This window comes from Mya arenaria, chromosome 7 (assembly GCF_026914265.1).
Source record: "Mya arenaria isolate MELC-2E11 chromosome 7, ASM2691426v1".
Lineage (NCBI taxonomy): Eukaryota > Metazoa > Mollusca > Bivalvia > Myida > Myidae > Mya > Mya arenaria.
In genome coordinates, this window is record NC_069128.1 from 47,030,073 (window position 1) to 47,042,844 (window position 12,772).

Genomic DNA, 12,772 nt, shown 5'->3' on the forward strand with positions numbered 1-12,772 from the left:
GGGAACCAGAATTTCCGGCAGTTTCCGTAAAATCGATGAACCATGCATTGTGTCTTAGAAAAAAAATACCAGGCGGATTCGACCACAACCAAACAACAAACCGAAAACACCAAACCGAAAACAATCGAGATATTTAGGTAAGCTCATTTGGCAAAAAGCATGCAATTTAATTGTGACAATAATGTTAAAACCTAGTCAGGAAGAGAAATATGTTCAGTATCAATAACACTATCATAAAACACTGTGAACATTTCGGAATAGGACCCCAATTCGGACAGTTGAGAGTTTTCGTAAATAACAAGAGACAGTGTGGATTTAAGTAAACGACAGTGTGTATTTTGGCAATTGGGGGGGGGGGGGGGGGGGGGGGGTTACAATTGACTGGTGCATAATATTACCAAATTAAGCCATTGATGCAAATAATCTGTTCAGTAGAGCATAGCCATACATGATACACTGACAGGTTATGCACCAGTCAATTGTAACCACGGCCCCCAGGTCCGGGGGTATACCGGGGATAACCGGGGAAATGGGCCTTGTTTTTACCTTTCGGGTGGCCCCACAGTGCCGGGTGAATGCGGTAGATTTGTCTTCGCTTTAAATATAACCGGGAATGGGCCTTACCTAGTCAGTAGCGACTACATCCCTTGTTTCCATAATCGATTGTTCTAATTTCACTATCGATTGTTGCCGACGTAGGTCTTTCTGATCAATTGTCGATTATAATCAATCATCGACACAACACTAATCTCTATACTGGTGATCATAGCTGGGGGGCACGTTCTAAAGCACTGTAGATGACATATGACCATTTTCACTGATGTTCATAGTTGACATACACATTTTAAGGTGCTGCTGTTAGACAACTGACTGTCTATTTCTATTATATCGTGACCATTGCTAGGGGATATGTTTTAAAGTGACCTGCTCATGATTTGTTAAATGCACTTTTTTTTAAATTAATTCCGAAATAAAGAGTGGCAAATCATAAGGAGTGTTAAAACAAAATTACCAAAAGCTGGAACCTTCAGAAAATGTTGATATTTGCTTAAATATCGTTTTGATTTCAAATGCATTAGTCATGTTATCACATGATATTATGAATGTTTCCTTAACAGGTCAACATATCCACCATTTTTGTTAAAGTCCTGGTGGTTTTGTGGACTAGCCGGCTGTTTTCTACTGTTTTCTTGGTTTTACCAGCATGGTTTCGAACCCCACTAAAACCGAAATACTGTTTTAAGCACTGTATTTTTTTCTGCAATTTTTATATCATAAAATAATGATAAAATAAGTGTTTTCAGATGCAATACCAGGAAAACTAATTTTTGGTCCAAAAATATAAGCGATTCACTTTAATTAAAGGACTGCATCTAGAAAACTTGGTATATATATATGCCTTCATATGAATAGTTATGGTGATGACACCTGATGTGAAGTTCTAAATCTTAAACAATGCAGTTTATCAACTGAATACCTGGAATCATTGACCTAAGATTGGATTTTGGATTCAAAAGTTATGTTAAGTTTGATTCAGTTGAAAAAACTATGAATTAAAATAATGTTGCTTGATTTTGAAGTCTACAGATAATACACAGGATTTATGTAAGAAATATGGTTAGAATCAGTAAAGACTTGAAAGAAAGTCTTAACTGGTTGTGTAAAGAAACAGATAACTTTTAATTTAGTGAAAAAACATAAAAATGGGATTACATGTAGAGAAAACGTCAGAAAACCATTGGATTAAGAAAGAGATCTACAAGAATAGGTTGGATTATGTGAAGAAAACTACTAGATCAACAATTGGATTAACCTGAGATATTACAAGAACATCAAATTAAGAAGATGATCTACAAAAATAGATTGGATTATATGAAGAAACTACTAGATCAACAAAATTGGATACACCTGAGGAATTACAAGAAACTATATGATGAAAGTCTTTTTACTGTGCTTTAAAAAAAATGTTCTACGGAAATGGGCCAAAATTAAAGAGAATATTGAAATTATATGAATAAACTACTAGATAAACAGAATTGGATTCACCTTGAGAAATTACAAAAACTATATGATGAAGGTATTTTTTACTGTGCTTTGAAAAAAGTTCATCTGAAATGGGCCAAAGTTGAAGAGAAGATTGAAATAATATGAAAGAATTGTGTGGATTTTTGATGACATGATTGAGTCTGTGACAAAAAACACTTCCATTGTAGGTAGTTTTCCATGCTTGGTGAAATTAAGAAATAGTTTTTCATACAAGTATGGTTACTTATCTGCATGGAAATATCAACATAAAGTGGAACTAATGTGAATTGTGTCACAAATTAATTCTTACTATTATACACTTCTGTTTGCAAATCACGTTAGATCAAGGATCTGAAGCAGTGATTGATCTTGGCGTTTGTTGAGGCTTAAACCACCAAGTGAATTTCCTTTAAAGTCTAACAGCTATGGCTTATCATTCAACTTCATACATCAAAAAAACACTAACTTTTGCTAACACCATCAGCAATTTGACCTTTTGTTTAACTAATCACAGAACATTCCCTTGAAAAAGCGGGCTCCTTACCACACAAACCATCCATGTACAGTTTGCATTGATCTCCCCTCGACCAGCCTATTGGATCGTAGTCTTAAAGTATGCTTGCACAACTCCATCGTTACAAAAGGATATCTTTGAAGAGGTGATAATGACTACCTGGGGTATCTTTGAGAGGTGACCATGACTACCTGGGGTATCTTCGAGAGGTGACCATGACTACCTGGGGTATCTTTGAGAGGTGACCATGACTACCTGGGGTATCTATGAAGAGTTGATCATGACTACCTGGGGTATCTTTGAGAGGTGACCATGACTACCTGGGGTATCTTTGAGAGGTGACCATGACTACCTGGGGTATCTATGAAGAGGTGACCATGACTACCTGGGGTATCTATGAAGAGGTGACCATGACTACCTGGGGTATCTTTGAGAGGTGAACATGACTACCTGGGGTATCAATGAAGAGGTGACCATGATTACCTGGGGTATCTATGAAGAGGTGACCATGACTACCTGGGGTATCTATGAAGAGGTGACCATGACTACCTGGGGTATCTATGAAGAGGTGACCATGACTACCTGGGGTATCTATGAAGAGGTGACCATGACTACATGGGGTATCTATGAAGAGGTGATCATGACTACATGGGGTATCTATGAAGAGGTGACCATGACTACCTGGGGTATCTTTGAGAGGTGATCATGACTACCTGGGATATCTTTGAGAGGTGACCGTGACTACCTGGGGTATCTATGAAGAGGTGACCATGACTACCTGGGGTATCTTTGAGAGGTGACCATGACTACCTGGGGTATCTATGAAGAGGTGACCATGACTACCTGGGGTATCTATGAAGAGGTGATCATGACTACCTGGGATATCTTTGAGAGGTGACCATGACTACCTGGGGTATCTATGAAGAGGTGACCATGACTACCTGGGGTATCTTTGAGAGGTGACCATGACTACCTGTGGTATCTATGAAGAGGTGACCATGACTACCTGGGATATCTTTGAGAGGTGACCGTGACTACCTGGGGTATCTTTGAGAGGTGACCATGACTACCTGGGGTATCTTTGAGAGGTGACCGTGACTACCTGGGGTATCTTTGAGAGGTGACCATGACTACCTGTGGTATCTATGAAGAGGTGACCATGACTACCTGGGATATCTTTGAGAGGTGACCGTGACTACCTGGGGTATCTATGAAGAGGTGACCATGACTACCTGGGGTATCTATGAAGAGGTGACCATGACTACCTGGGGTATCTATGAAGAGGTGACCATGACTACATGGGGTATCTATGAAGAGGTGACCATGACTACCTGGGGTATCTATGAAGAGGTGACCATGACTACCTGGGGTATCTTTGAGAGGTGATCATGACTACCTGGGATATCTTTGAGAGGTGACCGTGACTACCTGGGGTATCTTTGAAGAGGTGATAATGACTACCTGGGGTATCAATAAAGAGTTGATCATGACTACCTGGGATATCTATGAAGAGTTGATCATGACTACCTGGGATATCTATGAAGAGTTGATCATGACTACCTGGGGTATCTATTAAGAGTTGATCATTACTACCTGGGGTATCTATGAAGAGTTGATCATGACTATCTGGGGTTTCTATGAAAATGTAATCATGACTACCTGGGGTATCTATAAAGAGATGATCGTGACTACCTGAGCTATCTTTGAAGAGTTGATCATGACTACCTGGGATATCTTTGAAGATTATAGGGTGTACATGTAGTGTGATGGTCCTGAACAACTGTGTAACAGGTATTGGAGTTTTAAGTGAAAATGCCAACTTGCCCCAAACCTTGAACTGGACACCAACAGCCTCCTTATTCTTCAAATGGTAAAGCTTGTCAACATGGTTAAAATTTTACATGTTCACTAAAAAACACATTTTTTTGGGAAATTAAGAAAACAAACACACACTACAGCAAAAAAAGTGTAGGTCCAGCAGAAAAAATAGTGATCAGTCAGGTTTGTGGAAACAAAAAAACAAAAACATTTCGCCTTAGCTGTACACTGGGCTTTTTTAAAAGTCAGTCAAATATGACTGCATTTTAACCTTTTATTGTTCATTTAACTAATTAAGACAATTATCTGTCAGTATGTTCAAAGATCTTACATAAATTTATTAAAATAATTTGGTTAAAAAGCAATGACTGTAATATTGACTTTTGACCATAAAAAATGTTTTACTATTAATTTATACCAGTGATTTCCTGGTATTAAATACAAGCAGGAATTGATATAAGAGGGGATGATTAAGGGCGCAACCTTTTGACACATGCCTCTCCCTCAGAGATGAAAATTATACAGTTTTAAATGTTTGCAGTGAGGCTAAGGGTGATTTTAAAGAATTCATGTGCATGGTGCATATTTAGCCTATTTTATAACCTTTTTACAATATTGACATAATAAGCCAGTTGAATAAATTACACAGATTTAATAACATGTAAATGCAAAACTTTTTATACAATTATACAAAAACATTGGCTCTGAAACATAACATATCATATAGTCTTTGTTTTAAGCTGCTCTCTCACAGCCGGATCAACTGATTTGACATCTTAATTGTCTTGGAATGAGGTATTTTTTGCTAGATGTCTAGAAAAGAGTGATATATATGACTGCTGTCAAAAGATCAGATAGTTTTTTCTTAAATTTCCAATAACATGGGCGAATGCAAAAAGGTTCCAAGTGACATTAAATAAAGAAGCAGATAGAACCTTTTTGCTTTCACCCCCTTGAATTGATAATTGATGTTTTATGGCTACAAAAGTTTCTTATAGAATTAAAAAATAAAATTTTCAGCAGTTTTTCACAAAATTGAGATCTGTTCTATTGTTTAATCTTAAATGAAGGATGCTTCGGAGACAAAACATGCAGAATAATAAAACAAGATAAGATCAACAATGACCCTAATTTGTGATGGTCAAGTTTCTGACACAAAGCGTAATAGTATTTACAGTTACATGCACAAATAATGATTTGCAATGCTAATAAGCTCTTGCTGAATTTCAGCAGGACCCTGTTACATATGTGTTGGACTGATATATCAATCACTAAATATCAATGGTATAAGGTCAAATAATTTAAGAGTCATTGTGCAGAATAACCGCTGTTTGCCATGACCATCACCTTTGACCAACAAACTTCAAAAACAATACTGGTCATGTTCTGGTCAAAGATAACCTACCATTAATCTTTCATGGTCTGAGGTCAACCTACAAAATGTATTTTCAAGATATTTACAAAAATAAAATGTGTCTGTTTGCAAACATATGCTAGTGTATATGCCCATTGTTTTTTTACAATAGTGGCAAAATACATATAAAATACATTTAAGGTCAATAAATCAATAACACAAAGCAGCCCAGTTTTTTTAAATAACAGATTCTCTGCAAGCCAAGCTAAGGTAATTCCATCCAAAGAGCATGCAAACTGTCAACAGCCCGTTGAAGAGATTTTCATAAGGAACAATCCTGGGGATTCATTCACTTCATTCTGTCAGAGTAGAGATGTTTCAATCTGACAGCCTGCAATTTAAATGTACTCATTTGAAAACTGTTCATATTTGCAATGACTTTTTGTAAAAAAATTCCTTTAAGTGATGTTACATCAAATGTTGCCCATATACAATTAAATGATTAAACAGACTGTCATTTAACAGTAATTTTACAGGTATGAAGCTATGGCGTTTACAGCATTTAAAATAAAACACATTTATGAAACAAATGATATAATTTACTTTGTCTGTATATAATTATTTATAAACTAATATGTTTTAAACAGGTTATTATTTTTAGTTTTAAATACAGAAATGTTGATGCTGAGGTCTTGGAAAGTTTATTCTTACACTAGGAAGAGGTGCAAAATGTATGCAGATGTCGTTCTGTTGATGTTGTCATGGCTGCCACTGAGATCCTGGACTCAACGGCATGGTCAAGTGTTGCTCCAAGCAGCGATATATCTGCCATCGCTGTGGAAGGCTCTGGATAAAGGACGGCAAAGGTCCATGACCAGCTCCTAATAGCAAATTTAATTATAATTAATAGTATGAGATGCATCGTTTATTTAACATGTACATGGGTATATAATTTAACACTACATAATAATGCACCAGTCAATTGTAACCACGGTCCCCCAGGCCCGTGGGTATACCGGGGTTAGCCGGGGAAATGGGCCGTGTTTTTACCTTTCAGGTGGCCCCGCAGTGCTGGGTGACTGCGGTGGTTTTGTCTTCCCGCCAAATATAGTGGTAATGGGCCTTTCCTAGGGTCCCTTGGGTGCGGGGGCATTTGGCGGGGGTTTCACGAGCAGTTTGTCCTTGCAGGGTGAGGGTTTTGCCTGAGCTTGGATGGACCGAAAGCCAAAGTCCCTGCTTTTCCCCGGACCATGGGGGTGGGGCCGTGGTTACAATTGACTGGTGCATAATCAACACACATATCCAACTTTCAAGAACCAGTTGACCAAACAGCATATGAGATGACTAGGGTACGAACTGACTAAGTCTAAGGTACTAAGTCTAAGGTAAGAGAAGTACTACTCATAAAACGTCACACATTGATTTCTATCATTTTTTTTTATTTTCTATAATGTGTTCCGTATGCAAACAGAAAATGTCAATAAGAAATAGTAAAGTATTCCCTATTATTACGTAGACCAAACCTAGCTTACCATTAACTTTAGGGAAAGCACACGTGAGGTCTTTTATTAAGCAGTATATCAAAGTACGTCTTGCTTCTTCTACAGCTGATCTCGAACTCCCCGAGATGTGCTCACAGACCAGTGACGTCAGCACTTCATGTGTCAACAGGTCAAAGAGTGCACTCGCACTACACTCTCCCTCTGTTTCTTTTGTTGGGACGGCACCGGGGTCTGTAGAAGGCTGATCAAGTCAAAAGTATCTGACAAGATCACTGCTAGGGCTGGTCCAACCAGTAAGTTGAACGAGCCACTGACGACTACCAAAATATCTACATCAGTAAATATTTACTTCCAGCACTTCTAGTTGAGGCTACTTGAAGTAACCAACTGCAACTAGGTGTTATGGGCTTAACTTTTGTAAACCCATCTACTTCACCTTCCCCCTCCCACCTAGGCCAAAAAAAAAAATAGGTCTGTTTCCGGTCGCCCGACCGACCCTCTTATTTCTGCGCCGACCCTATACTTTTTATTGGTGTAAAAGTTAACTGCGCGCATATTTAGTACTTTTCGGTACTTTCTTTCCGTTAATTTTCTTATCTTTGGTCTCATTTCGAATTCGGTAATTTGATAAGCAGTCTATTAAAATGGCGGCACCCATGTCGAGTTCGTCAGTGTTGGGACTGAAATTGAAACGTTGCTCCCACAATAAAACCGATAAAAATATTTTAGTAAGCCTGCCAAACAATAAAAATATTGAAGATGTTTGGCATATCTACCATGATACGAACGTTGGTAAATCGAGCGTGACGATAAAATGCTCTACGGAAATGTCTGGTGCAACAAACTTTGATGTTGAAGGTATAGTGTTTGTATTTTGGCAAACCATATATTTTTCGTTCAAATTTCAAAATAATGGCCATGTTTTTAAGATATCACCTGCAATGAATTACTGTGTCTTATCAACTAAACTTGTATTTGTCTTTTTGTCACTGTCATATTCTGCTATTAATGTTAATTCTGCAAAGCTTGTGAAAATAAGTTTGTTCTGGTACTTCGTTGGAATGAGCTTCGGTAGGAAATTATTCGGCCTGAAAACACTTGTAGAAGGACTTTTATTTAATATAAAATTTAAAATAATTCCCAAATTGTATTAAATTTCATTGGTACAATTTTTAAAGGAGTTCCACTTTAAAGGAATTAAAAATAAACAAGTTTTTAATGTTGCTTTTATAAAGGTAGTATGACAGTTGGGACCCTAGTACAGAATTTTGGAATAAAAGTGGTTGAGTTTACCTGCATCGACCTGGAAGCTTCCGTGGCTAGTACAAGTCTCGAAACATGTGCAAAGGAGGCTACAGAGAAAGCAGTAGATGCATTCCAGTTATTAATGGCAGGAGGAAGAAGATTCACCTCAAAGAAGGAGTCAAGGTATTTTTTCGTGTGACCAATATTTAGAAATTCTATATAAATTTTATTACATTTTCCTACTATTAAAGATATTTTTGTAAAGAATCATTTAATGAAAGTTTATTTTTCTATGCCCCTCACACAACCACAAACATATAAACAAGCAAACACAAGAAACACCAGAATGAGAAATATACAAATAAACAATGCACAAAAAATTGGTCTGGCGCAGCCGAGTATCCAGTCCAGAGAACCTCAGTGGATTGGATTCTCGACAGCTGCGCCAGACCTTTTTTTCATGCATTATTTTTGTATATCATAAATATATAGATAAATGCTTTTTTAAAATATTAAACTGTATAAACAATGGTACTACAAACCTCACCTGTTTGACATCTGTCAAAATGAAAAAAAAATAATTTGTGAAAATAAAAGATAAGAGTCTCATTGTACGAAAAAACAGCCGAAATATTTTTGATAAGGCTTTTGTGACAAGCGTAGGCCCAATTAAGCCCTCAAGCAACTGTGTGGTCCGTCATATCTGACATGGTTCACACGGTTGTTTGTAGGCTGATCTGGGCCTATGTTGGTCGCAGACCCTTAAGGTTGGTTTTCTTATGACTGGGCTAAAATATCATTTAATATTTCTAGCCATGGTTTGAAGACTGGATTATCAAGAAAAGACGAACTGTACAACAACTTGATAGATGATTTTAAAACCAAGGGTCTGGATTTTCCAAAAGGAACAGAAGCTGTGGAGGGACCCTACATTGTTCAGGTATTTAGAAATTCAGTACAGTTATATTAAAGCCTCCTCATGCAATATAAAGCGACAGAGTGGTGTCTGTGACAAGCCTTGGCCAAGGATCAGGGCCTGTGCTGTTAATTAAAGAAGCTAACCTCGCTTGGTTCTGAGGCCGATTGGTGCAAGCTCTTATCAGAGTTGTGAGTTCAAGCCTCTGACACCATTTTGCTTGAGTAATTACATAGAAATATCTGGAATGTTTTTGTTTTATAATATTAATATGCTTCATGTAAAGATGTCAGAATATTCAATGTCTTAAAATAAATGATTGTAATATAGAAACAGGCAGATATGGTTTCATTCACAACTAGTATTATTCAGTATTTTAAATTTCCTTTCAGTGCAAGTCAGTACATTTGGTTTGTATTTGTGTTGTTTTCTTTGGAAAGAAGTGTCTGCTTTAATTATATTAACTATATTAATATAAACTATTTAGTCTTGCTTTCTGTGTACTGGTGTGTGGGGTGATGGTTGTACAGTGTATACTCAGTAGTTTAGGCTTTAGCTATTAATCTTCTTTGTATTAGTCTGCTCATATCTTTCTTTTATAGTTCTTCTGTAGATTTCTTTTTCTTACAACAAAGTATCTGACAATGTTCGTCAGAAGGTATTGTTAATCAAAACTCTTGCTTAAATAAATTGCACGTAACAGCTCTTGCTTTAATTCATTAAAACAGAAATTTGATTAAATTTTGATACAGACAAGACTTTAGTATCTATAGATGTTACAGTGGTCTGTGTCAAGACAGCTGTAATACTGAAGTGAAATGCTTTTTTCTAACTTCATATTAATTGTTTTTATTTATAAACTTCAATACCTGAAGAAAGATGTGTTTATAATACAATTAATAAGTCAGTCCTTGAAGTCTTTAATAGAAGGCATATTTTTGACGGTTTTGCTTTTGTTTATATTTTCAGGTGTTGTGCAATGCGTTATGGTACATCACAAATCACCATACCACAATAAATGATGCTGCTGCAAGATATAAAGATGTATTGCCTGTTCCGCCTGCTTTTGAAAATTATGATGGGTACAATGATGTCAAGCGGAAGAAAATAAAAATGACTCAGATGTCTGCTAGGGAGCTTGAAAGTCATTCCCAGGCTCTATATTCATTGCTCATGAAACCAGTTGTTAGTAGTACTGCGAAATGGCTGGACGGTAAAAAGGAAATTGAACAACTGGCTGAGTGTTTGGGTTCATATAATAAGTATCTTGAGAAAAAAAACTCTGATAGCCTAAACATACAGAATAGAACTGAGCCAGCTAGAACAATAGATAAACATGCTACTTTGGAAACTAGGATGGGAAGTCCGTTTGGTGTGAATGACAAATATGAACTTCTAAATAAAGCTGTAATATCAGAGGGAGTTAACAGCTACCGTATTATATCATGCATAGGACGCACTTTTTTACCCCCAATTCTCGTCTTAAAAATTGCCTGCGTCCTTTCTATGCTATTAGAATTTCATCTGTTTTTTTCCAAGTCCATTTCAGGTCGAAAATATCGGACCGGGGAAGAACGCGGTAATAGTAAGTATCTGTACTGCGTCACCGAAGAGAACAACTGACATAGGTAAAATCACTCAAGTTAACACACAAAGAAATATATTGAATGTTTACTTTAAAATGATTTATTGAGAAATAAATTGAAACAAGAGGGCCAAATGGCCCTGAATCGCTCACCTGTCATATATTGCACATTCTTCCATTATATACAAATATTGAAAACCTAAGCCTATGAACACGGGGCGTGGCCAATTTTGACCCCAGGGCTAAAGTTTGAACAATCTTAATAGTGGTCCGATAAACGATGCTTCATACCAAATATCTAAGGCCTTCGCCTTTTGGTTTCGGAGAAGAAGATTACTTAAGTTTTCATCATATACATATATAAGGAAACCCATGACCGCCCGGGTGGGGCCATTTTTTGACCCCAGAGCCAAAGATTGAACAATATTGGTACAAGTCAACTAGATGGTATATCATGCCAAATATCTAAGCTCTTGTCACTACTTGATTTTACGTGTGTATCTATATATGTATATTTGTAATTAATTGTTGTATGTGGCCCATATTGAAAATTGGTATGTGTACTAAATATGTTATCCAGTTTAAATTAAGACGTTATTTGTCTTTGTGAGTTCGGAGAAGATTTTTTAAGTTTTCACTATAACCCATATAGAGAAAAACCATCAGCCCCGGGGTGTGGCCAATGTTGACCCCAGGGCCATAATTTGAACAAACTTTGTAGAGGTCCACTAGACGATGAATCATGCCAAATATCTAAGCTCTAAGCCACATAAGTTCAGAGGAGATGATTTTTGAAGTTTTCACTATAAACATATAGAGAAAACCCATGACCCCCCAAGGGGGCGGGGCCAATTTTGACCCCAAGGCCATAATTTGAACAATCTTTGTAGAGGTCCACTAGATGATGAATCATGCCAAATATCTAAGCTCTAGTCCAAGTAAGTTCAGAGGAGAAGATTTTTGAAGTTTTAACTATAAACATATAGAGAAAACCCATGACCCCCCGGGGCGGGGCCAATTTTGAACAATCTTTGTAGAGGTCCACTAGACGATGAATCATGCCAAATATCTAAGCTCTAAGCAACGTAAGTTCAGAAGAGATTTTTGATTTTATTTACTATAAACATATAGAGAAAACCCATGACCCCCCGGGGCGGGGCCAATTTTGACCCAAAGGCCAAAATTTGAACAATCTTTGTAGAGGTCCACTAGACGATGAATCATGCCAAATATCTAAGCTCTAGTCCAAGTAAGTTAAGAGGAGAAGATTTTTGAAGTTTTAACTATAAACATATCAAGTATACCCATGACCCCCCAAGGGGGCGGGGCCAATTTTGACCCCAAGGCCATAATTTGAACAATCTTTGTAGAGGTCAACTAGACGATGAACCATGCCAAATATCTAAGCTCTAGTCCAAGTAAGTTCAAAGGAGAAGATTTTTGAAGTTTTCACTATAAACATATAGAGAAAACCCATTACCCCCGGGGCGGGGCCAATTTTGAATCCAAGGCCATAATTTGAACAATCTTTGTAAAGGTCCACTAGACGATGAACCATGCCAAATATCTAAGCTCTAGTCCAAGTAAGTTCAGAGGAGAAGATTTTTTAAGTTTTAACTATAAACATATAGAAAATACCCATGACCCCCCGGGACGGGGCCAACTTTGACCCCAGGGCCATAATTTGAACAAACTTTGTAGAGGTCCACTAGACGATGAATCATGCCAAATATCTAAGCTCTAGGCCAAGTAAGTTCAGAGGAGAAGATTTTTTAAGTTTTCACTATAAACATATAGAGAAAATCCATGACCC

General features: G+C 37.2%; 1 protein-coding gene and 1 long non-coding RNA gene across 2 annotated transcripts; one reads left to right on the forward strand and one right to left on the reverse strand.

Annotated features, from left to right (window-relative positions):
• Positions 1–4,792: 4,792 nt before the first annotated feature.
• Positions 4,793–7,569, reverse strand: LOC128240595 (uncharacterized). The gene is made up of 3 exons (XR_008262207.1): positions 7,244–7,569; positions 6,423–6,592; positions 4,793–6,102 (listed from the first exon to the last, which is right to left on the reverse strand). It is a non-coding gene; the product is annotated as an uncharacterized LOC128240595 (long non-coding RNA).
• Positions 7,570–7,712: 143 nt separating this feature from the next.
• LOC128240593 (uncharacterized) lies at positions 7,713–9,443 on the forward strand. The gene is made up of 3 exons (XM_052957293.1): positions 7,713–8,071; positions 8,449–8,641; positions 9,272–9,443. The coding sequence occupies exons 1-3, from the start codon at positions 7,858–7,860 to the stop codon at positions 9,426–9,428; spliced, it is 564 nt and encodes a 187-aa protein (XP_052813253.1). The 5' UTR covers positions 7,713–7,857; the 3' UTR covers positions 9,429–9,443.
• Positions 9,444–12,772: the final 3,329 nt, after the last annotated feature.